Source organism: Bos grunniens, chromosome 10 (assembly GCF_055505025.1).
Source record: "Bos grunniens cultivar Pamir isolate PY7600 chromosome 10, Bosgru_T2T1.0, whole genome shotgun sequence".
NCBI lineage: Eukaryota > Metazoa > Chordata > Mammalia > Artiodactyla > Bovidae > Bos > Bos grunniens.
In genome coordinates, this window is record NC_141174.1 from 90,626,652 (window position 1) to 90,651,241 (window position 24,590).

Consider the following 24,590-nt stretch of genomic DNA (forward strand, 5'->3'; position numbering starts at 1 on the left):
TTTGCCATTCAAGAAATTATAGATACCCTACATGGAAAAACAGGCTTCCCTTGTGGCTCAGCTGGTAAAGAATCTGCCTGCAATGTGGGAGTCCTGGGCTTAATCCCTGGGTTGGGAAGATCCCCTGGAGAAGGGAAAGGCTACCAACTCCAGTATCCTTGCCTGGAGAATTCCATGGACTTTTTAGTCCATGGGGTCGCCAGGAGTCAGACAAGACTGAGCAACTTTCACTTCACTACGTGGGAAAACAGACAAGCAATATGTATAAAACTGATGCTTACAAATATAATGTTAAGGCCCTGAAGTATTACAATGGATTGCGATTGTCTAAAATGAAATCAATAGATAAATAACAAATGAGTAAGTAAACAAGTGCCCCCTGAACTTACAAGAGCACATGAGCAACGATAGCATCCACGTCAAACAAGGTATCCGTTGGGAATTCTCTCAGTGGTATGTTGCCCCTGTAAAGCATTACAGAAAGATTTCCTTAGCATTCAATTCACTTGTGGCTCTAACACACTGACTGGAAGTTCTTTGATGTTAGAACCTGTGTCTCATCCACTATCCGATGCACCTACCAGAGCACTGGTCATAACACACACTGAAATACTTACTATACACACCTCATAGACAGGCTCACTTTGAAAAGCTCTGTGGTTGGCAAAAAGACTGGGAAAAAACATGAGTCCCAACAGGGCTTCCTCCTGCCTCCCTTTCTCATAGCATACACAGATGCCCCAAACGGGCTGGGAAGGAGACAAGCAGAAGAGATAAAGAAGGGTCCTTAGCAGTAGGTCCCGGAGGATAAAGGACCTGTCCCTACTTCCTAGGCCAAATCCCAAGAGTTTGCTGACTCAGATTAGAAGACCCCAGTATGGAGAAATCTATAACCTGGAAACCTGTAGACCCCTCAAAAATAAAGTAGTAAGACATTTATTTCACACCTGACCTGACATACCTACTTAGAACATGACATATACTAAGTGCTTACTTACCAGGCATTTGCAGTCAAAGCTTACATAAGATTCTCATATAATATCCAAAACAACCCTGACAGTTAAGTATCATTCTCCTCAATCTATAGATTAGGAAGCCAAAGTGGAGGTAACAAATCTATTACTTAGACTTTTTTGCTAAGCTTCATATGATCCCCATTACACAGAGCTTCCTTCTGGCTTCGTGACATTTCGTATACTTGAATATTTTAGAGGCATAGCTTTATATTTATCCATCCCAGTGAAAAAAAAAAACTAGTTTACCTGAATAAATATGCTTTTATCAAATCCTTTTCACTTCCACAGTATCTCGATGTTTCTTCTGTGACACAATTAACCTTTAAAAGATTATATTTAACGCTTAAGAGTGTAGAGCAAATGGCAGAGTTTCTTGGTTAGGGAAACACAAAGGAAAGTTAAATAGTGCAGTGTATCTCCAGATCACATTTCTTATTTTACTTTTTTTCTGACTTATATGCTATAACTGCTCACTTATACCAAAGAGTTATATTTAATCACGCACAATTCAATTCAATCTTATGAAGGAAGTAGGAGATAATGACGTAGAAAAGGAAGGAAACAATAAAAGCAAGACAAAAAAATCATGGGCAAAAGCCAGGAAACAGAGAAGTGAATGGTAAGTTGGAACCACAGAAGCACCTCAGTAGCTGGAACACAGGTATGACAGATACTGCTGGTTCCCCACCCCAAATCCATCCCACTCTCTTTGCTTCACTAACAGAATGTCACTAATAGCAAGTTCCCCCATTAAAAGACTTTTCCAGACTCCCCCAAAAGCTAAGGATAGGTACATAATGTGCGGAGAAGTCACAGGTTTGGCATTCCTAGAAGGGTCTTAAAGGAGGTTGTCTGATACTCATGCTCTTCCCACTCCTTGATGACAAAGAAAAAAACCTAACAAGACAGGTAGGCACCAGCAGTCATCATGGGCCATAAGGCATCCTTAAAGGAGAAACCCTTGCTAAGGATGGTGCAAAAGAAAGAACGAGTCTGAGTCCCTGATGATTTTAGAGCAGCCACAACACTCTTGATAGTTTACAATGAAGACTCTGTGAAAAATATGAGGACGATCCTGGCAGCAACATGCAGATGAAATGGAAGGTATAGCACAAAGGCAAGGAAGCCAGATGACAGAATATCACATCAGTACAGGTCAAAGCTTCCCTCATAGCTCAGTTGGTAAAGAATCTGCCTGCAATGCAGGAGACCTGGGTTCGATTCCTGGTCAGGAAGATCCTCTGGAGAAGGAAATGGCAACCACTCCAGTATTCTTGCCTGGAGAATTCCACAGAGGAGCCTGGCGGGCTACAGTCCATGGGGTTGCAAGAGTCAAATATGACTTAGCAACTAAACCACCACCACCACAGGTCAAGAAGGGTTTCCCTGGTGACTCAGACTGTAAAGAATTCACCTGCAATGTGGGAGACTAGGTTGGATCCCTGGGTCAGGAAGATCCCCTAGAGGAGGGCATGGCAACCCACTCCAGTATTCATGTCTGCAGAATCCTATGGACAGAGGAGCCTGGCAGGCTCCAGTCTATAGGGTTGCAAGGAGTGGGACACCACTGAGCAACTAACACTTTCACTTTCACAGGTCAAGGCTGACAAGGGCCTGAAGTAAAGCAGAAAAGGACAGAAGAGATTCAAGAGACTTTTCACAAATACAGAAAGTAAAACTAAGAAGACTGAGCGTATAATATGCACCACGGGACATAGAGGGGAAGGAAAGAGAGAGAATGAAGAGGCTGTCAGACAGGGCAAGTGGGTTGCCTGAAACATAACTTACCAAAACTAAGATAGGAAGAACAGTTAGTATTTTGTTTTGGATTTTGTTAAATTTGCATTTGTTAATGGGTTTTTTTTGTTTTGTTTTTGGTTTTTGTTTTCAGGTTAACTTTAATGGAGTTTGAGGAAGCACAGTGACAAGTGGAAAAGCTACATTTGTTTTATTTTTCAAACAGCTACTAAAAGAGAACTGATACCCAGAAAGGTTATGAGGAATAGAGAACCAGAATTAAAAGTCAGAGTATAGTCATAACCAAAAGCCATGAATTTTACTATAATTAAAAAAAAAATTTTTTTTAAAGTCAGAGCATAGGGGATGGTTGATATTATGATAACAGATTTGTCCATTCATTCACTCAAAACACATTTGAACACCTATCGTATGTTAGTCACTATTCTCTTCACTGGGAGCACAGTTAGGTTCCAAATTAAAATCTTTCTCTTTAGAACTCATATTCTAAAAGCAGAGATAGACCATTTAAAAACTAAATAATATGTAATGTTAAGCACTATGAAGGAAAAAAAACTTACTATGGGGATAGTGTATGACAGGACATTTTAGGTAAGAAGGCTTACCTAAAGAAGGCTTATCTTCATCAAAGAAGGATTCTCTGAGGAGGTAACATGTGAACAAAGAACTGAAGTAACGGAATGATGCGTGCAAATATATAAATATGTGGAAGAGATGAGTGGGAAATACCTGCAAAGGCCCTATGGAAAATCTAGCAGGTTCAAGTAACACAAAGACAACTAGCAAGTGCCAGGAACAAACTGAGGAAGGTGGAGGAACAGAAAGTGAGATAAGAGGAAGGCAGTATCCAAAGAGGAGTTTCGATTTTAACACAACTCTAATGGGAAGCCTTTCTGAGATCTGATACATTTGCTTATGTGTGGAGAAGGGTTTGGTGAGACAAAAGTGAAAGGAAAAAGGCCAAATAGGCAGCTGTTGTGGTTTCCCAGAGGAGAAGTGAGGATGTTTGGACAAGATACTGGAAATGAAGATACCGGAAGTGGTCAAGTATGCATGGTTTTGATAGTAGAACCTGAGAGAAAGTGAAAGTCACTCAGTTGTGTCCAACTCTTTGCAACCCTATGGACTGTACAGTCCATGGAATTCTCCAGCCCTGAATACTGGAGTGGGCAGCCTTTCCCTTCTCCAGGGGATTTTCCCAACCCAGGGATTGAACCCAGGTCTCTCGCATTGCGGGCAGATTCTTTACCAGCTGAGCCACAAGGGAAGCCTAAGAATACAGGAGTGGATAGCCTATCCCTTGTCCAGCGGATCTTCCTGACCCAGGAATTGAACTGGGGTCTCCTGATTACAGGCGGATTCTTAACCAGTTGAGCTACCAGGGAAGTAGAACCTGAAGGACTTATTAATGGATTGGTTATGATAGAAAAAAGATGACCCAAAGGTTTTTTGCTTTTAAATCTACATTGATAAAGTAATATAGTCACACCAGCTTTCTTTTGGTTATTATTTGCATGATATATTATTTTTCCTTCATTTACTTTGAGAGTTTCTAAAGTCTTGAAGATGCATTTCTAAATATCTTACAACTGGATTTGGTTGATCATAGAAAAAGCAAGAGAGTTCCAGAAAAACATCTACTTCTGCTTTATTGACTATGCCAAAGCCTTTGACTGTGTGGATCACAATAAACTGCGGAAATTTTTGAAACAGATGGGAATACCAGACCTCCTGATCTGCCTCTTGAGAAATTTGTATGCAGGTCAGGAAGCAACAGTTAGAACTGGACATGGAACAGACTGGTTCCAAATAGGAAAAGGAGTTCATCAAGGCTGTATATTGTCACCCTGTTTATTTAACTTCTATGCAGAGTACATCATGAGAAACGCTGGACTGGAAGAAACACAAGCTGGAATCAAGATTGCCGGGAGAAATATCAATAACCTCAGATATGCGGATGACACCACCCTTATGGCAGAAAGTGAAGAGGAACTCAAAAGCCTCTTGATGAAAGTGAAAGTGGAGAGTGAAAAAGTTGGCTTAAAGCTCAACATTCAGAAAATGAAAATCATGGCATCTGGTCCCACCACTTCATGGGAAATAGATGGGGAAACAGTGGAAACAGTGTCAGACTTTATTTTTCTGGGCTCCAAAATCACTACAGATGGTGACTGCAGCCATGAAATTAGAAGACGCTTACTCCTTGGAAGGAAAGTTATGACCAACCTAGATAGCATATTCAAAAGCAAAGACATTACTTTGCCAACAAAGGTTCGTCTAGTCAAGGCTATGGTTTTTCCTTTGGTCATGTATGGATGTGAGAGTTGGACTGTGAAGAAGGCTGAGCGCCGAAGAATTGATGCTTTTGAACTGTGGTGTTGGAGAAGACTCTTGAGAGTCCCTTGGACTGCAAGGAGATCCAACCAGTCCATTCTAAAGGAGATCAGCCCTGGGATTTCTTTGGAAGGAATGATGCTAAAGCTGAAACTCCAGTACTTTGGCCACCTCATGCGAAGAGTTGACTCATTGGAAAAGACTCTGATGCTGGGAGGGATTGGGGGCAGGAGGAGAAGGGGACGACAGAGGATGGGATGGCTGGATGGCATCAGTGACTCGATGGACGTGAGTCTGAGTGAACTCCAGGAGTTGGTGATGGACAGGGAGGCCTGGCGTGCTGGGATTCATGGGGTCGCAGAGTCGGACACAACTGAGCGACTGATCTGATCTGATCTGATTGTTCCCAGCCTGACAATCGTTTTCTTACCTGGAATATTTAGTCCATTTATAATTTAATGTTTTCTTCATCTACATCTGCCTAAAGAAATCTTAACTTTTGAAGACAATCTCAAAATGCTACTTTTTGTGAAGTCTTTCCCAATACCATAATATGATGTCCACTTTGATAATCATGTAAGATTTCTTTCTTTTAAACCTCTATAGCATTATATTTGTACCTCTTATAATGACCAAGTTCTGCCAGTTATTATAATGGTCTGCAGGAATTCTCTGGCAGTACAGTGGTTGGGACTCCAAGCTTTCACTGCCAAGGGCCCAGATTCAATCCTTGGTCAGGGAGCTAAGATTCCCAAAGGTGTGCAGCGTAACCAAAAAAAAAAAAAAAAAAAAAAGGTCTGTGAATGTGTTTTGGATATCTACTCTCCAAAGAAAAGTCTGGGATCTTAGTTATTTTTCCGTCTTGAGAAATGGAGTATTTCCTGCCGTATCAGCAAACAAAGGATGTCACGGTGATCAGCTATTGCAGCCACCACGGAAGGTGAGCCCTGAGAAAACTCAGGATGTGAAAATACAGGATACTGGCACCAGATAGCTGAGGTACGTATCAAAGGAATGATTTCAGTGAGCCCGGATTCTTGCATATTCCCATACACAGAAAACCACTAAATTCCTTAACTTGCCATATCTGACTTTCCTTTAATTAACAGCAATCAATTTTGACATTCGGACTACCTGCCCTTTTTGGCAAAACTTCTACAAAATCCAGTTGCCCCTGTCAACTCCTCAGAGCTATTCTCTCAGGGTTACTTGAGGTGCTGGCTCCTGGGTTTTAAGTCCTAAAAATCCCCTCCTAAGAAAACATAACTCTCAACTTTTAGGTTGTGAATACTTTTTAAGTCTACAATCCAATAAGAGACTAAATAATCCTGAGCTCTTTTCAGCCTCCTAAGCAGTACTGAGCATCTACTATGCACCAGGGACTGAGCTAGGTACTCGAGGTCCAGGTCTGTCTCTTTCACCACGGTTTCCTTTCCACATAACTTCAAAGCCCTCACTGTAAAAGCTTTATGAACTGTTAGTTCATAAAGGTGATCTTTAGGCATGAACCTTCATATTCTACTCCAGTGAGCAAACACATAGTCACTAGTCATCAGTTTACTGACTGCTAGATAAACAGTATGATTATCCCTTTGGAGTGTCATACCAACCCAGTATTTTGTTTCTAAATCCCAATTTTTGTTCAAAGCTTGGGCGCCATTATCATTCTAGAGTATAAACTGGTTCACAATTAATCGAGACCCTGAGACCTCTATACAAAGAGAACTGACACTTTAAAAAAAAAAGATTTTTTTTTAAAGGTATATACATGCATGCTTAGTCGCTTAGTTGTGTCCAATTCTTTGTGATCTTTGGACCATAGCCCATCGGGCTCCTCTGTCCACAGGATTTTTCAGGCAAGAATACTCCAGTGGGGTGCCATTTCCTTCTCCAAGGAATATAACTATGATATAATAAGAAATATATATTTGGTCTCTACCCCTCGTTCCTGACACAGAGCTCCTGGTGGTGGTTATGGTGGTTAATTGCTAAGTCGTGTCTGACGCTTGCAAGCCCAGAGACTGTATCCCACCAGTCTCCTCTGTCCATGGGATTTCCCAGGCAAAAATACTGGTGTGGACTGCCATTTCCTCCTCCAGGGGATGTTCTTGACCCAGGGATCAAACCCAGGTCTCCTGCATTGTAGGCATATTCTTTACTGACTGAGCCACTAGGGAAGTACCTAAAACCCTGTAATTTCCTGAATGATGGAGTGGTAGGAGTATCTTTTGTTCTAATATTTGGTCCTTTAACCCCAAATATAAGAGTTTCTAAAACCCTTGGAATCTCTGGCAGTGATAAGAGTCTGTCTGTATGCAAATGAAATGACTGGCAGTTGGGGCCCTTAGATAGCTTCAGGAAGGGGGCTGGTTGCCAGCAAAAGGCAAGATTAGAGAGTGGTAACTTTCAGCCCCACTTCCCTTCCCTTCTCAAGCTCCTGCACTTGAGACTCTTCCAGATCTTGCCCATGTATTTCTTCCTGGCTGTTCCTGAGATATCCTTTGTAAGAAGCCAGTAACAGTTAAGTAAAGTCTTCCCCTGAGTTCTGTGAGTCACTGTAGCCAATTATGGACCCTGAGGATGGGGTTGTGAGAACCCCCATTTGTAGCCAAGTCGTAGGAAGCCTGGGGATCTTCTCACTCCCTGTGACTGGAATCTAAAGTGAGAGCAATCTCACAGGACTGTACCCTTCCCCTGAGGGGTCTGTGCTAATGCTGGGTTGTTGGTGTCAGACCTGCTTGGTGTGGAAAACACACACATTTGGTGTCAGAAGTGTTTTGTGGTGAAAGTGAAGAGTTTCCCTTTAAAAGTCACAGTCAGTTAACTTTTCTATGTTTCCTGCCCTGGGAACTCAAGCTGCAGGGATCAAGACAGACAGTAGCCATCTCTCAAAGGAGGAAGGTTAATGAACTAGAAAAGAATAAATGTACACAGAAAGTCAGGGAGACACTAATCTGAAGAATTTAATAATCACTGGGTAATTAATCATTCCACTTTCTGAGGTACAAATTCTAAGTTTAAACTAAATGAAAGGCTCATGAAGCTATTTAAACCATGATGCATCTGGAAATTTTCCATAATACTCCACAGCAAGTTTGAACACTTTTTGAGAAATTAAATATGTAATTTCAAATTAGGTCGTCTTAACATTTTTCTAAAAATAAATATGACAACCACAACATAAGCAATTATAAAGACAGAATATGAAAGAAAAAACAAAAACACACACTTCAATTACTTCAATTTTGATACCTCAGTTTGTGCTAATACAAATGTTTTAATAGTTATGAATATCTATTATGATATATTTCTTAGGCAAAATAAAGAGAGCCTATATACAAGACTGAAAAAATGACACTATAGCTCCAATAGAATGGTTTACAAAATAAAGCTCTAAGAATTCTAAATAGCTTTTTCCTCTGTATTTGTACTAACTTGTACAATAATTTGGAACCATCTATACTTCTGCTTATTCTTATGAAAAAAAAGATAGAAAAAATATTTTTCCAGTTTGAAAAAAGATGTGAAACAACATATTACTTTTAGATACTCACTCTTAGGTCACACAACTGTAGAATGTTTGTCACTAATAATTTATTAACATAAATATGTTTTTACCTTTGCTACTGAAATTCCATAGTCCTGGAGAGGTTTAGCAGCCTCATTCAGTTCTTCAAGAAACATAGAAGTTCTTGGAGACTCTAAAATAAGAAATGTTTTATGAATGTTTTATGACTTGCCCTTAGGAAAAATGAATTTTTAAAATTAAAGCCAAAAGCTGCAAACTGCAAAAGAAATATATTAGTTTGCTCAACTACTATGCAACAACAAATAAGTAACTAAACAAACCAATTACATATTTTTGTACCCTATTTCCTATTGCCTCATTATTCTTATTTCTAATATTTTTATCATGAAATATTTTCATTTTGTGACCTTAGAAGCTTTCTAGACATAAACTGGATAAATAAACATTTAATTTAAATGGAACAGTTGTCATTATTTTTCCAAGTTTAATACTATACACAAACATACATGTACAAAAATTTCAAAATGATTTTAACATACCATTTTCAAATCCTAATTATAATAAAGTGTTAGTCACTCAGTCGTGCCTGACTCTTTGTGACCCTATGGACTGTAGCCCGCCAGGCTCCTCTGACAATGGAATTCTCTAGGCAAGAACACTGGAGTGGGTTGCCATTCCCTTCTCCAAGAGATCTTCCCAAACCAGGGTTCGAACCCAGGTCTCCTGCATTGGAGGCAAACTCTTTACCTTCTAAGACACCAAAGAACCCCTATAAGGGAGCCAACAAATATGTGAATTCACTTACTAATTCCAAGAATAGTATTTTTTAAGGCCTGAGAAATTTTAATAGAACCGTGACAGTGATCAGTTATGTTCAATAGCTGTATTAATTAATTCAGTATAATCAACAGTATGGTTAAAGCAGAGTATTAAACTTAAGCATCAGTATTACTATATTTAAAGTTTTAAAACACTTTAAAAATATTTACATGCTAAAAATATCAAAATGTTTACTTTTAGAAATGATAATGAAATGATATTACTCATAGCTAATTCTCACCTAGTATTTACTATGGATTAGGGACATGAGCTAAGTCACTTAATCGTCACAACAAATTTATAAAGCACACACTACTTCCTCATTATGGATGACAAAAAAGACACACAGAGAGATTAAGTGACTTGACCCACGTCACACAACAGGTGAAGAAGCAAAGTCAGGATTCAAACCCAGGTAGGCATATCATAGTAGCAGCTTTAAAGCACATTTTATTAATCCTGACAATAAGTTCTCCCTGAGCATAATGATTAAACACCAATAGAAACATCACAAAAATCATATTAAAATATAAAAAACTTACCAGCTTGACAAAAATAAACTAAGGTGGCTTTTCCTGGTTGCAATGTACTGAAGAATGTCTGAGGACTCAGCTCTGGAGAGTCTACTGCTGATGTATAAAATATGCACATCATGACAAAAGAGATGCCAGCTCTAAACACGCTGAAACTGGAAGGCATCATCAGCTGCGGCTGCGTACGGACAGGAGAATCTACTCTTTTCACTGCTGTCTTCTGTTGCCCAGGACAATACCTGGTAAGAGTAGGTGTGCGACAAAGTTGTGCCCCAGGAATTTGTTAAATGAATGAATGAAGTAAAATCTGTAAAAAGAATAATATAAGAAATTAGTCTCAGGTTTGATTTTGCTAATACTTTACTATTTCCTTCTAGTACAAATGTGAGAGGGGATGATATATAATGACATTGATTTTATAATACTATTAATTTTTGATACAAAGATATCAAGGATATCTGGAAAACACAATACTAAGTATATTATGTTTAATAGCTATTTACTGGTGTGTGTGTGTTCTTAGTTGTGTCTGACTCTTTGTGAACCTTTGTGAACCACTATACAGTGGAACTGTATAGTCCACTAGGCTCCTCTATCCATGGGATTTTTCAGGCAAGAATACTGGAGTGGGGTGCCATTTCCTCCTCCAGGGGATCTTCCCAACTTCATTCAGGGATCAAATCTGAGTCTCCTGCATCTCCTGCATTGCAGGTGGATTTTTACCACTGAACCATCAGGGAAGCCCCACTTACTGGTGTGTGTTAAGCCGTCATTTCTAAGGATTCTAAAATTAATTCTCAAACATTATTCAATCCATTTTTTTTAAACAGGGCATTTAATCATTCTCTACCCAGAGTGGATTTACAATTAATACTCAAATAGCAATTAAAACCACTAACGTGAAAATGAGATCCAAAATATATGTCTACATTCTTTTTACTTTAAATCCTCTAGAACAGGGGTCCCCAATCTCTGGGATCTAATGCCTGATGATCTGAGGTGGAGCTGATATAATAATTATAGAAATAAAGTGCATAATAAATGTAATACATTTGAATCATCTTGAAACCACCCTTCTTGCTCCCTACCCCCATACATGGAAAACTTGTTTTCCACGAAACTGGTCCCTGGCACCAAAAAGGTTGGGGCCACCTACCCTAGAGGATATCTACTGAAACTATTTAAGAACATTCCTTCCAAATATACATTTAGTAACGTTTGATGGATTTAAACAGTTTAGAAAAGCAAATAGCTCCTTCAACTCATATTTTAATTCAGTTCTATCTTCTGAACGCAGATTTAGTCTATATACCATCTTCTCATCTTCTTTCATGCTGTACTTACTCCCATGCTGTTCTCTGTGTCCACTGTCAGTTCTCTTTTCTTATACTTTTGCTACTTTCAAATTTCTTTTGAACAATTTCTTCTTTCAGGAAGCTTTTCTACTGCTGATATACATTATCTACATTTAAAAGAACATAGTTTGGGGAAATTAGTTTTTATATTAAACATCATACTTTTAGAAAGTAAAGATACACCAACAGGTACAGGTGAGAATTTTAACTGTAATTTTATTTTATTTTATTTATTTATTTTTTAACTGTAATTTTAAATAGATTCCTTATCTTTTAAGCAAAAGATCACTATGTCAAAACAGGAGACAGGAAAAAAAAAAAGTAGCAAGAATTACTCATAAGGATAGGAGTGGAACTTTTCAGTAAAGAATGAAGAATGGAAAATTTAGGGAAAAAAAATCATACTAAATTAGACATTTATCATTTCAGTGGTCATGAAGACCATTTACTCTTCAATTTAACATTTCAGGGATAATGAGAAACAATTTAGTTCTCAATTTACAATAGAGCTGATAAACTGAAACCCCATATACCTTGCTTTTTCAACACTATAAGCACATAAGGTTGTCTCACACAACAGTTTAACAGCTACTGTGCAACGTGCCTGGCTTTCTTTTCTTCCGTCACAGTCACTGAAAACACTCAGATGGTGGCTGTGTGTCAGCATAGGTCCCAGATGGGGTGCAGCCCAGAGAACCCCCAGGTGGTATGCAATGAATATATGACATAGGAAGAAATAACATAGGTTTGTTGTCTTAAACCACTGAGCCTGGTGTGGCAGGGGGTGGATTACTGCAGCATAATCTAGTTTATCTTCACCAGTATATAAATCACAAGTGAGGTGCTGCCTTAACAAGAACCCCACACATAGGCTCAGGGGCCAAGCAGCAGGAAACTGTTCTGAGACTACTCATGGAAACTCTTTCTCTTCGAGGAAACACAGAGACAGGACCTCAACAAATGATTTGTGTTAAGGAATAACAAAACATTTGATATAACTGTCACTACAATAATTTGGAAATGAGAAGTACCTAATGAATTTATGAGCATGTAGTTAGGTTCATGTGGCTAAAGAACTTATTTATGGCTGCAAGACAGAAGATGAGTAGCATGTGATAGTTGCTGTTGATTACGTTTAACAAGGAAATAAAAGAAAGGTACTCAAAGAAGCACCACCATCTAAAAGTCTAGCTGTTCAAAACTTAAAACAATTCCTAAGTCCCCACCTTTGCAGGGTCAGGAAACACTAACAAAACTGCTCAGCCACAGAAAAAAAACCATATTCTCCAAAGTCCAACTTCAGATGTGGCCAAAGATGATAAAAATCAAAGGACCTCTTGCAAGCCAAAGCCAAGGACCATAAAGAACTATGCTCCAGGGCATGTGCTAGAATATTAACTGTTTGTCACTGGTCTACAGGAGAAGGCAATGGCACCCTACTCCAGTACTCTTGCCTGGAAAATCCCATGGACAGAGGAGCCTGATAGGCTGCAGTCCATGGGGTTGCGAAGAGTCAGACGCGACTGGGAGACTTCACTTTCACTTTTCACTTTTATGCACTGGAGAAGGAAATGGCAACCCACTCCAGTGTTCTTGCCTGGAGAATCCCAGGGATGGCGGAGCCTGGTGGGCTGCCGTCTATGGGGTCACACAGAGTCGGACACGACTGAAGCGACTTAGCAGCAGCAGCAGCAGCACTGGTCTACAATAATGAGAAAAACACAGAAATTGACTATAAATGTTTAGCAGCTTTTATAGCAATTTCACAAAGTAAATCTGTGGGCTAATCAAATGTTAACTAGTCATTTGATATGCTTTTTTATTTCATTTTTCTTATACTTTGAGCCCTAGCAATATCTGTCCAGCAAGGTTCCAAAACCACTACAGTTCAGTGTCTGGTTTATGTCTTCCATTCTTCTCTTCAAATATTATTAGTAAGAACACGTATTGTAGTTATATGTCCCTACAACTACTCTATGAATTCAACAGTGTAAGGGAAACGGATAACTTATGAAGTCCAGAGATCATGGCTACTAAGCATTACTCAGAGATCCCAGACTTTGAGCATGACACAGTGACTGAACGGGAGTTAGGGGTTATCTCCACATGGAAGAGCCAAGGATGAAGTACATATAGGAAGAAGAATATAGTTGTTGTTTAGTCACTAAGTCGTGCTTGACTCTTTGGGACCCCATAGACTGTAGCCTGCCAGGCTCCTCTATCCATGGGACTTCCTAGGAAAGAAGACTGGAGTAGGTTGCCACTTCCTTCTCCAGGGAATCTTCCTGACCCAGGGATTGAACCCACATCTCCTGCATTGGCAGGTGGATTCTTTGAAGTACATATAGGAAGGACAATATCTACTCACAAAAATGGTAGAGTGTCCAAATGTTTCTAGGTCTCTACACGTGTTAAAATTCCACTTCCCCACTTCCCTGAGTTACATATGGCCATGACTTGATTTGGCCAATGAAATGTGCAAAGTATCATATGTAACTTCCAAAAGCTTTTAAAAGTCAATGTGTATGTGTCATGATACACTTTATCTCTGCCACGATGATTGGAAACACTCAACTGTTAAACCAAGTCTCAGGAAGAGGGAGGGCAACATGGGACAAGGCTCCCAGCCTACTAGTGTTAACATAAAATAAACATCTTGTTTTAAACTTCTAAAGATTTAGGGTTGTTATTACACTATAACCCAACCTAGCCCTATTTGTTTTAGTGACAGCTAAGAAGAGAGTGACTTAAACATAAAAACATATCCTAGATCTTAAAGGAATATATTTCAAAGAATTCACAAGAAGTTGACCCAATTTCAAGTTAGGAAGATTTTAAAAGGGAAGATGACTCTACAATGCAACTGACTATTACCACAACCAGTGCCAATATGAAAAGAAAATGAACTCATACGCAAATATTTGCCAATACTACACACAGACACCTCCCCACTAAGTGCGACTCTTAGCCTTTGGATCTGGAAAGAGCCCTCAGTTCAACACGATGCTCCTGGATGAATAATCAGAGTTAGTATGTAAGATGTAACTTCTGCCTCATCCCTAAACTCTAAACAAGTATGCATGCACAGGTCATTTAAAAGTTGGGAAAAAGTATGTGACATTTAACCAAGGACAAATACAAGAGGCTGACAAACACTGTAAGAAAGGATGCATGAAGGTTTAGTACAAAAAGGGCTAAAGCTTGTAAATAAAATGTTAACGGCAACAAAAGTTTGTTTTGCTCAGCACCAGAATTCTGAGAAAGGAGGAGGAAGTACCTCAGGAGAAAAACACTGATACTCCTGTTAGTGAGAGGTGTAGACAAGGATTTGCCCTTCTGTGCAGATGGAGCAGCTGATGGCCCTTTTCAGTTGGAGCAATCTCATTGGGGAACTGGGTCCCATATATAACACTTGGCAAACAGTTCTGCTTTCAAAGACCACTGTGCTAATCTCCTCTCCCGAAACAACAGTATTCAACCATTGTGCATCAGGGACACATTCCATATTTTAGGTTTTCCAGGCACAAGCTTTTCTAGAAGACCCTTGGTTAGTTTCTTCTGTAAAAGCCTAAATTTCCCTTATCATTAAACATAAAACTAATGGTTTCCCCTTTTGAGAAAGAGGAAATCAGCAACTCTAAACATTAAACAAAGATCTGCAGGCATCATTCTCTGGGAAAAGCCACACTTCATATTCTGCAACAAATGGGGCATATAATAATACTTGCAAAGTTCCTGTAAGAACATCCTGTCAAAAATTAGCTTACTTACAGTTTAACACTGCTATTGGAGAACAGAACCTGTTCACTGAACCAGCCTCCAATAAAATGCTGATTAGATCTCATAAATGATAAATCTCACAGTTTATCATTTATGACCCAAAGGAGGCAATAAAAGGAGTCAACACATCTCCACTTACAGAGTTTCCCTGAGGGAGTGAGGCAAATCTTCTATCTACACCTCCCCATATACATGGCCCCAAAAAGGAAGGAGAAAAAGGTAACTATCCCGATTTCCTATGACTCTGAAATTAAAAAAAAAAACCCTCACAAGCAAAGATGTGAAACACGTGTGTGTGTGTGTTTACTCAGTTGTGTCCAACTCTTTGCAAAGCCATGGACTGTAGCCTGCCAGGCTTCTCTATCCAAGGAATTCTCCAGACAAGAATACTGGAGTGGGTTGCCATTCCCTTCTCCTGGGGATCTTCCTGACTCAGTGATCAAACTTGTGTCTCCTGTTTCTATAGCACTGGCAGGCAGACTCTCTACCACTGAGCCCCCTGGGAAGCCCATGTGTGGTTTACTCTCACTTTGAGTAGAGAATTTGGGGAAAAGAGAAAAACCCCTTCATGGAGAAAATCTATTCATGACCTGATTCATTGATTATAAAACATACAAAAATAAAACATGCCAGAAAATAAGTGGGTTTCCTGATTTTGGCAAGTGCCTAAAAGCACATAACTCTGAATCCATGCTTAATTGATGTGCAACAGACTGGTTCCAAATAGGAAAAGGAGTACGTCAAGGCTGTATATTGTCACCCTGCTTATTTAACTTATATGCAGAGAACATCATGAGAAACGCTGGGCTGGAAGAAACACAAGCTGGAATCAAGATTGCCGGGAGAAATATCAATAACCTCAGATATGCAGATGATACCACCCTTACGGCAGAAAGTGAAGAGGAACTCAAAAGCCTCTTGATGAAAGTGAAAGAGGAGAGTGAAAAAGTTGGCTTAAAGCTCAACATTCAGAAAATGAAGATCATGGCATCCGGTCCCATCACTTCATGGGAAATAGATGGGGAAACAGTGGAAACAGTATCAGACTTTATTTTTTTGGGCTCCAAAAGCACTGCAGATGGTGATTGCAGCCATGAAATTAAAAGACGCTTACTCCTTGGAAGGAAAGTTATGACTAATCTAGACAGCATATTCAAAAGCAGAGACATTACTCTGCCAACAAAGGTCTGTCTAGTCAGGGCTATGGTTTTTCCAGTGGTCATGTATGGATGTGAGAGTTGGACTGTGAAGAAAGCTGAGTGCCAAAGAATTGATGCTTTTGAACTGTGCTGTTGGAGAAGACTCTTGAGAGTCCCTTGGACTGCAAGGAGATCCAACCAGTCCATTCTGAAGGAGATCAGCCCTGGGTGTTCTTTGGAAGGACTGATGCTAAAGCTGAAACTCCAGTACTTTGGCCACTTCATGCGAAGAGTTGACTCATTGGAAAAGACTCTGATGCTGGGAGGGATTGGGGGCAGGAGGAGAAGGGGACGACAGAGGATGAGATGGCTGGATGGCATCACCGACTCGATGGATGTGAGTCTGAGTGAACTCCAGGAGTTGGTGATGGACAGGGAGGCCTGGCGTGCTGCAATTCATGGGGTCACAAAGAGTCGGACACGACTGAGGGACTGAACTGAACTGAAGCACATAACTGCAATCAGTTAGTTCACTGGGGCGAGGAGCTCTCTGAACCCTTTCAAATCAGTGTACTGGCCTAACCACATTCTTTATGAATACATGAGGCAAATGCCTTAAGCTGCAAACAAACAAACAAATCAAGATCCTTCTGTAGAGCACTGATGTTGGATTAGGCCTGTGAACTTCTCGCTCCAAGTTTGCCCTACTGTAGGCTGGCTGCACGGCACAACCTGCTCAGCTGAGTGTTTCATCTGAGGGATCTTCACAGAACAGTACCAGACCTCAACATCCATCAGTTTGTCAGCACACCCTATACAGAACCCAGAACACACCAACATGTGGTGCCTGGTTAAACTACTGTCCCACAATCTGGAGACTTTAACCTTCTCTGTGAATCTCTTAGCTAGGAAAGAAGGCAGCAACACGCTTCTTAGGATGGTGAGTTAGGAAAGGCCGAGTCTTAGCTACACAAATAAATGTAGCAGTGTCTTTCACAGGGATACTTAAATAACAATGCGCCACCCATCCTAAGGGGAACACAAATGATTCTCTCATCATTTTGCACTACTTTGCTCATTTTGTTACCAAATAACTCCCCTCCCCCCAAGTCAAAACATATGTCAGTCCACTATATGTGGGAAGATCTATTTACTCCTCATTTATTTACAGCATTAAGTAACATAATATAGCATTTTGTTTCCTTATGTCTGAGCCCTAGATACAGCGCAACTATCCACCCACACACAGGTCCGGTCTTTGAAGGAATATATCTGGAATTTAAAAAGCACAGACTATTCCCCTTTTCCTCTCCAGACATCCATCAAATACTTAAAATTCTGATTCTCTCGTTTTGCCTAACGCTCACAGCATCTTTCCAAATTCTAAGTTTTAAATGCCCACTTTCTCCCTACTCAGAGACGGCTTCCATACCCATCCCATTCTCTTTCCACTCTCTTTCCTATCCCATTCCACTCTCTTCTGGAACATGTCCTGAGGGAGGGAAAGATCTCTTAGACCTTCCGTTCAGCCTTCGCCTCATTCCTCCCCACAAAAGGCTCACTTTTTATGGGCGCTCACGCTAGGGAAAAAGAAGAAAACTAAACAGAAGCATCCAGGTGAGACCCTATTTAAGCCAAACTCCACAGCCGGGTGGTGCGGTCGTTGCTGAGGTAGACCCACCAGGTCCGAATGCCGGCAAGCATCCCTGCTTGCAGATACCATAGCCCTGGTCTCCAGTACCCGCGCTGCCACCTACGTACCCGAGACCTGAAGACAAGACTTGCCGGCTGGGATCTGGACTGCGGACCGACAGTTCCCTCCACGTGAAGGATGAGACCCAGAAGGCGGGGCCGTGCTTTGCCTGCCCAGTAACCGCGAACCGCTCCCCCTACCTGCGAGCTCACTCTCCTCCCGCCTCCGCAGCAGCAGCCTGCACCGCTCATCTGAGTCGGACGGCTGGGCAAAAAACAACCCACGAGGCTCCTCCTTGTCCTCGTGGGCCTTACGTGCGGCCTTTCCAGCCAATGGTAAGCGCAGGGGGCGGGCAAGAGCCACCCCAGTGACAGGCGACGTCTAGTCCGCCCGCCAGCGCGAGTAGGCCGTACAGTAGTTGGGCCAATCGGCAGCGTGGTTAGGGAATGAAGGGGAGGGAGCAGGCGGGGAAAGCGAGCGGCCAATGAGATCGTGGGGTCCCTGAGCGACGGGTCCTGTGGCCTGTGGTCTTCCGAGCGCGGCGCCCAGGGGGCGTGCCCTCCTGGGCCAATCGGCTGGAGCCCAAGGTGCGGAGCGAGCGCCTCAAATGCTCGGGTTTCTCAGCTGATTGTCTCCAGCCGAGAGTTGTTTTTTGCATCTACCGAGCCGAGCCGGAGCAGGAGGAGCCGAGACCCCCGGGGGTGGGGGGCCGGGGAGAGGAGGCGGGGTCCGAGGAGCCGCGGCTGTTCTCCGCGGGGCTCTGGGTCCTGTCACGGCGCTTCCTGGGGTTGGAGGTTGGGGTGGGTGGGGGGTCAGAGGGACATCCTTCTCCCCCTCGACGGCGGCTCCGAGTCCGGCCCCTTCCTTCCCGCGCTCTTTCGCCCGCCCCCCAGCCCCCTCATGAGGGTGTCCGTGCCGGGTCCCGCGGCCGGCCGCGAGCCCTCGACGCCCGGCGGGGGCGGCGGAGACGCAGTCGCTGCCGCCTCAGGCGCCGCGGTGCCTGGCTCGGTGCAGTTGGCGCTGAGCATCCTGCACGCCCTGCTCTACGCCGCGCTCTTCGCCTTTGCCTACCTGCAGCTGTGGCGGCTGCTCCTGTACCGCGAGCGGCGGCTGAGTTACCAGAGCCTCTGTCTCTTCCTCTGTCTCCTGTGGGCAGCGCTCAGGACCACCCTCTTCTCAGCCGCCTTCTCGCTCAGCGGCTCCTTGCCCCTGCTCCGGCCGCCCGCTCACCTGCACTTCTTCCCCCACTGGCTGCTCTACTGCTTCCCCTCCTGTCTCCAGTTCTCCACGCTCTGTCTCCTCAACCTCTACCTGGCGGAGGTAAGGCGGGAGGACCGGCACGCGGGGCCGGGCGGGAGAGTGGGGCCGCCGCGTTTCACTCGGGCTGAGGATCGGTGGCGGGTTGGGGGGTGGGGTGCGGACCGGGAGAAGCGAATCCGAGAGCAGCCCGGGGAAACTGAGGCACGCCTGGAGTGTGCGCCAGGTTTCTGGCCCTAAACTTAAGCAGCCGATTGACTCGACTACTGAGGGGCTTGGGGAGTCGGCGAGGGGAGGGCTGGTGGTGAGTGAGAGTGTATGTTCAGACAACTTGAAACAGCAGGACCAGCCTTTGTTTGGCGTCCTGGCCCTTGTACGCGAAGGTGTCGGTGGCACCGACAAAGTGGCATCGCAAGAAGTAGCAGCCGGGGTAGCTCTGCCGAAGCTGGACTCTGTTGAGAGAGGTTGGATGCTGAGGTAGCAGCAGCTCTGCTGAAGCTGGACTGCTGCCAGCCATTACGTCACCAGGCAGAGCTGTTCCTCTGCTATTGTTACTGCGTTTCTTTTATTAGAAGCTTATATTCCCTCCTGCATCTCCTTACCCGGCGCTCGATAAGCCTCACACAGATTTCGTTCGATAGTTCCCCGGCGGGGTTAATAATCACTAACCAATCCCGAGGGTCAGTATAAAGACCTCCGTAAAGCCCCGAGTGTGTTTGCCCCAGTGGCTTCATGCCTCGACTATTTATTCTACCTCCTAAAGCCTAGTCTTTTTTATTTTTTCCAGCTAATTAAGAGAAAATACTAGTTCAACCTGCGCCTATTGCAGAAACAAACCACCAAACTGTTTTTGCAATAACTTGCTTAATAGCTGGCACCTAATCACACCCCCTTTCTCTTTTATGAGGAATTGCTGGTTGGTTTGCATTGTTCTGCAGCACTTAGGTATTTGACCCATTTCAAACAGGTTTGAGAGTGTAAGTTTATCAATCATGTGTGCCAGCTAGTGGTATTTAAGCCACGGAATTTTGAAAATTACCACACACACACACACACACAAAAAACCCCACTCCCCTCCCCCCCCCGCAAAAAAAAAAAAAAAAAAAAAGCTTAAGGAGGGGAGGAAACAAGGTGACATCATATGCTTAATACTGACTAATATAGAACAATATTGGTCTATGCAGCTAATCCTCTCAAAGGCTTTTGGAGGTGATGAGAATTTACATGGTTCTGAGCAAAAGTAAAAATCATTTGAGGCAGATTGTGTGTTTGTATTTCCTGCGTAAACCAACTCTTCTCCAGTAATAGCTATGAAGTTGAATGCATAATTTTAAAAGCACAATCATAAATTCACCTTTTTACCACACTAAAAACAACAGTTTAGAATATGTAACAGAATTCCCAATCATTTGGAAATACAAACAATACAGTGACAAAAACCCAAACAGTAAGCAGAAATAAAAAGTATGGGTTAATAAATCAAATAAACATGCCATAGTCACATCATTTATTTGCAGATGTTCTGATCTTCTGGTTGTTGCTTAAACTGTTACAGTACTTCAGTCCTTTATAGTTAAGCTGATACACTGTATTCTTCCTGGCAATTTCTGATATACTACCAGCACATCTCATCACTAAAACTTTGCTCTAGCTTCAGATATAGTTTGCCTAAGCGTGATTAGCAGTCCTTAAGCCATGCATATCAGATAATTTGTTTTTTCCTTATACCACTGAGGATGAGATGGCTGGATGGGATCACTGACTTGATGGACGTGAGTCTCAGTGAACTCCGGGAGTTGGTGATGGACAGGGAGGCCTGGCGTGCTGCGATTCATGGGGTCGCAAAGAGTCAGACACGACTGAGCGACTGATCTGATCTGATCTGATCTGATACCATTTTGACTAACAAAGTCATATTAATGAGGCATTGTAAAACAGTTGGGCATTTCATAAGTAGCTAAACACCCTTTTTACTTTTTCTTGAAATATAACATATATCATAAAGTACATAAAGTACACAGGTACATGAAATTTTACATATGCACACACTCATGTTACCACCACCCAGAATAAGATATGCATCATTTTCAGTGCCCTGGAGGTCCCCTTGTGCCTTTTCCCAGTCATACCTCTCACCCTAAGGTAAACACAAATTGACTAAACATTATCACCATAGGGAAAAAGCATCTATATTTAAGCTTGAAATTCTGAAATATACTTCTACAGTGTAAACTACACAATATCCAGATTGGATTTTCAGACTTTTGATTGCTGTTATTCCAAGCTAGTGAGGAAGATATTTAAATGTCTAAAAGTCTTCCTATTAAATGGATATCTTATTTGTGTCATGTACTTTTTAAAACACAGTAAGGTTCTATTATCCTAGAAAACATAATTTGGAAAGAAGCTGGGCTAAAGTTTTTTTCCTTTTGGAGTGTCTCCTAGAAAGAGTGTAAATTATTTGTCTATCCTAGTCTTTTTATAAAACGAACGATTTTAAGACACATAACTATACTTAAAAGAACATATTTTTACCTGTTTAAAAAGAGACATTTTTAACCAGAAATCATTTCTATATTCAATAGAAAAAATACAAAGGAATCTGTTTAAAACAGTTCAGTTCAGTCACTCAGTTGTGTCTGACTCTTTGAGACCCCATGGACTGCAGCACACCAGGCTTCCCTGTCCATCACCAACTCCCAGAGCTTGCTCAAACTCATGTCCATCGAGTCAGTGATGCCATCCAACCATTTCATCCTCTGTCATTCCCTTCTCCTCTTCTCCAATCTTTCCCAGCATCAGGGTCTTTTCCAGTGTGTCAGCTCTTCGCATCAGGTGGCCAAAGTATTGGAACTTCAGCTTGAGTCCTTCCAGTGAATATTCAGGACTGACTTCCTTTAGGATTGACAATTTTGATCTTTTTGCAGTCCAAGGGACTCTCAAGAGTCTTCTCCAACACCACAGTTCAAAAGCATCAATTCTTCAGCACTCAGCTTTCTTTATAGTATAGCTCTCACATCCATACATGACTACTGGAAAAACCATAGCTTTGACTAGACAACGTTTGTCGGTAAAGTAATGTCTCTGTTTTTTAATATGCTGTCTAGGTTTGTCATAGCTTTTCTTCCAAGGAGTAAGCGTCTTTTAATTTCATGGCTGCAGTCACCATCTGCAGTGATTTTGGAGCTCCCCACAATAAAGTCTCTCACTGTTTCCATTGTTTCCCCATCTATTTCCCATGAAGTGATGGGACCAGATGCCATGATCTTCGTTTTTTGAATGTTGAGTTTTAAGCCCACTTTTTCACTCTCCTCTTTCACTTTCATCAAGAGGCTCTTTAGTAGTTCTTCACTTTCTGCCATAAGGGTGGTGTCATCTGCATATCTAAGGTTATTGATATTTCTCCCTGCAATCTGGATTCCAGCTTGTGCTTCTCCAGCCCAGCATTTCGCATAATGTACTCTGCATATAAGTTCAATAAGCAAGGTGACAGTATACCACACTGGAGTATTCCTTTCCCAATTTGGAATCAGTCCGTTGTTCCACGTCCAGTTTTTTTGTTTTTTTTTTTTTACATACAAGCAATTTACATGTTCAGTTTTTTAATTCAAATTTTTATATCAATTCCAAGTAATTGGAAGAACTATTGATCACTCTGAACGAATAAGGCTTTCCCAATGAGTTCTTTGTATTACAGCTGAGTGGTAGGGAAAATCTACATGGTGACAAATATAAAACTTAACATTTGACTTTTTTTTTTAACCAAGAGACCCTTATATCTGTTTTAAATAGTTGTGCTTCTTGATTACCCAGGCTGTCTATTAAATGCCAGTTTCATTTTACTTTTGACTTCTTTTAAGTATTTGTTGTATCCACTTCTCACTAATTAAAAACATATAGTAGTAGTTTAAAATTAAATTCTAACTTAAAGACTTAGTTACAAAGAACCATAGAGCAGTATAAAAATAAGGTTTGTAAAACAACCATTACTACTTCGAATACATTGTGGTAATTATTCTAAAAATAAGTTTTCAAAAAGTTAAGACTGCCTAAACCACTCTTTCTTTTCTTTACCATACTTGAATGGAATTCAGGTAGGGGGAGGTAGCCCTTTCTGAAATCATTAGATTTACATACTTACCTCCTAGAACAAATAGTTGGAAAAAAATAATAAACCTATGCACTAAGTTTAAAGCACCTATTGAACTTTTTCCAGCATGATTAATAAAATATGTACTTTACCAAAGAAAAGTTCACACTCCTATGCTTTTACCAGAGAAGGGTTCAGTCTTTAAAACAAATTATTCTATTAAACATGCTACCTACCATTGGAACAAGTAAAAGGACTTAAAATGAGAGTTGATAGTATCTTTGCAGTGTTGTTGATGCATGCCAAAATCAATGAGTTCACCTCCATGACCCATATTGACATTTTTTCTTGCAGTTTTGTAACATGAGTGCCAGTTGCTTAATCACAATAAAATGCAGTTACTAAATCACAATGCCAGTACAGCTAGGAAAATTAAATTCAGAATCTTAACTCTTACATACATGGCTGCTGTCATTGTCCCTGACATTCGATATATTCTTCCAAATATTGATGGAATGTCAGAGAACATGATGGAGTTCAACTTAACAGGTACTTTCATTTTGTTATAATGGTCTATGATTTCTCACAAAAGTACTTTTATCACCTAAAATAGAAACTCCCTAAGGATAAGAAGTTACTTTATCATATTTTAAACTCATAGAACAATAGTGAATATATTTTTGGATGACAATCTTGAAAAGACCAAAATCTTGAAAATATTTAACCATCTAAAATTTGAGAGTTAATTTTGATGAATATATGAGGTAAATTATTTGTGTACTTTCTGGGATCTTTATATTTTGTGCCTAAAACATTGCCTATGATATGAATGCTAAGATTCTCTTAGATTTTCTTGGTTCAATTAGTTACTTCTGATTACTACAGGTAAAATCTTACTGATGAAGTTGCTTTAATATATTAGAGTTTTACTTAGCAAAACTATTTTTATAGCATGGCAAATGGCCCATAATAATTAGGGCTTTGCTAATTTGGTTTCAACAAATTCTATTAAACAGAAAAGCCTGCAAAACAAATTAAGTCTCACCTCATGAGTCAGTTACTATCTACTGGAAACTATACTTTTCTCAGTGTTAGATTTTTATCCATAACTGTGATTATAAACTGTTTTTATGCAAATCTACTAAACTGTTCTATCCATTAACTTGATTCTATCCTTCTTGAGATCATCTGTAAAGCAAGAGTTTGAGATACATTTCTATGGCAAAAACATGATTACAATGTCTTACGTTCTATGTGATTTAGTGTTTTCAAAGCATGTCACATCTT

At 41.1% G+C, this 24,590-nt stretch overlaps 2 protein-coding genes across 9 annotated transcripts in view; one reads left to right on the forward strand and one right to left on the reverse strand.

Annotated features, from left to right (window-relative positions):
- TXNDC16 (thioredoxin domain containing 16) overlaps nt 1–18,381 on the reverse strand; it is a 93,158-nt gene extending 74,777 nt beyond the window's left edge. For 2 of the 7 annotated variants that reach the window (XM_086323049.1, XM_086323055.1), the window contains exons 1-7: nt 18,025–18,332; nt 12,942–13,046; nt 11,334–11,451; nt 9,999–10,296; nt 8,727–8,809; nt 1,263–1,336; nt 390–464 (exon numbers count right to left, since the gene is read on the reverse strand). In XM_086323049.1, coding sequence (XP_086179175.1) covers nt 390–464; nt 1,263–1,336; nt 8,727–8,809; nt 9,999–10,158 — 392 coding nt within the window. In that variant the 5' untranslated portion in view covers nt 10,159–10,296; nt 11,334–11,451; nt 12,942–13,046; nt 18,025–18,332. Of the gene's footprint in view, nt 1–389; nt 465–1,262; nt 1,337–8,726; nt 8,810–9,998; nt 10,297–11,333; nt 11,452–12,941; nt 13,047–18,024 lie in introns of all 7 variants that reach the window. The other 5 variants (XM_086323050.1, XM_086323052.1, XM_086323051.1 and 2 more) reach the window with 5 other exon arrangements.
- A 154-nt stretch (nt 18,382–18,535) lies between these two features.
- Nucleotides 18,536–24,590, forward strand: part of GPR137C (G protein-coupled receptor 137C) — a 64,759-nt gene continuing 58,704 nt past the window's right edge. Inside the window, exon 1 of one of the 2 annotated variants that reach the window (XM_086323058.1) lies at nt 18,536–19,276. In XM_086323058.1, the coding sequence (XP_086179184.1) occupies nt 18,857–19,276 (420 nt within the window). In that variant the 5' untranslated portion in view covers nt 18,536–18,856. The remainder of the gene's footprint in view (nt 19,277–24,590) is intronic. The other variant, XM_086323059.1, reaches the window with a different exon arrangement.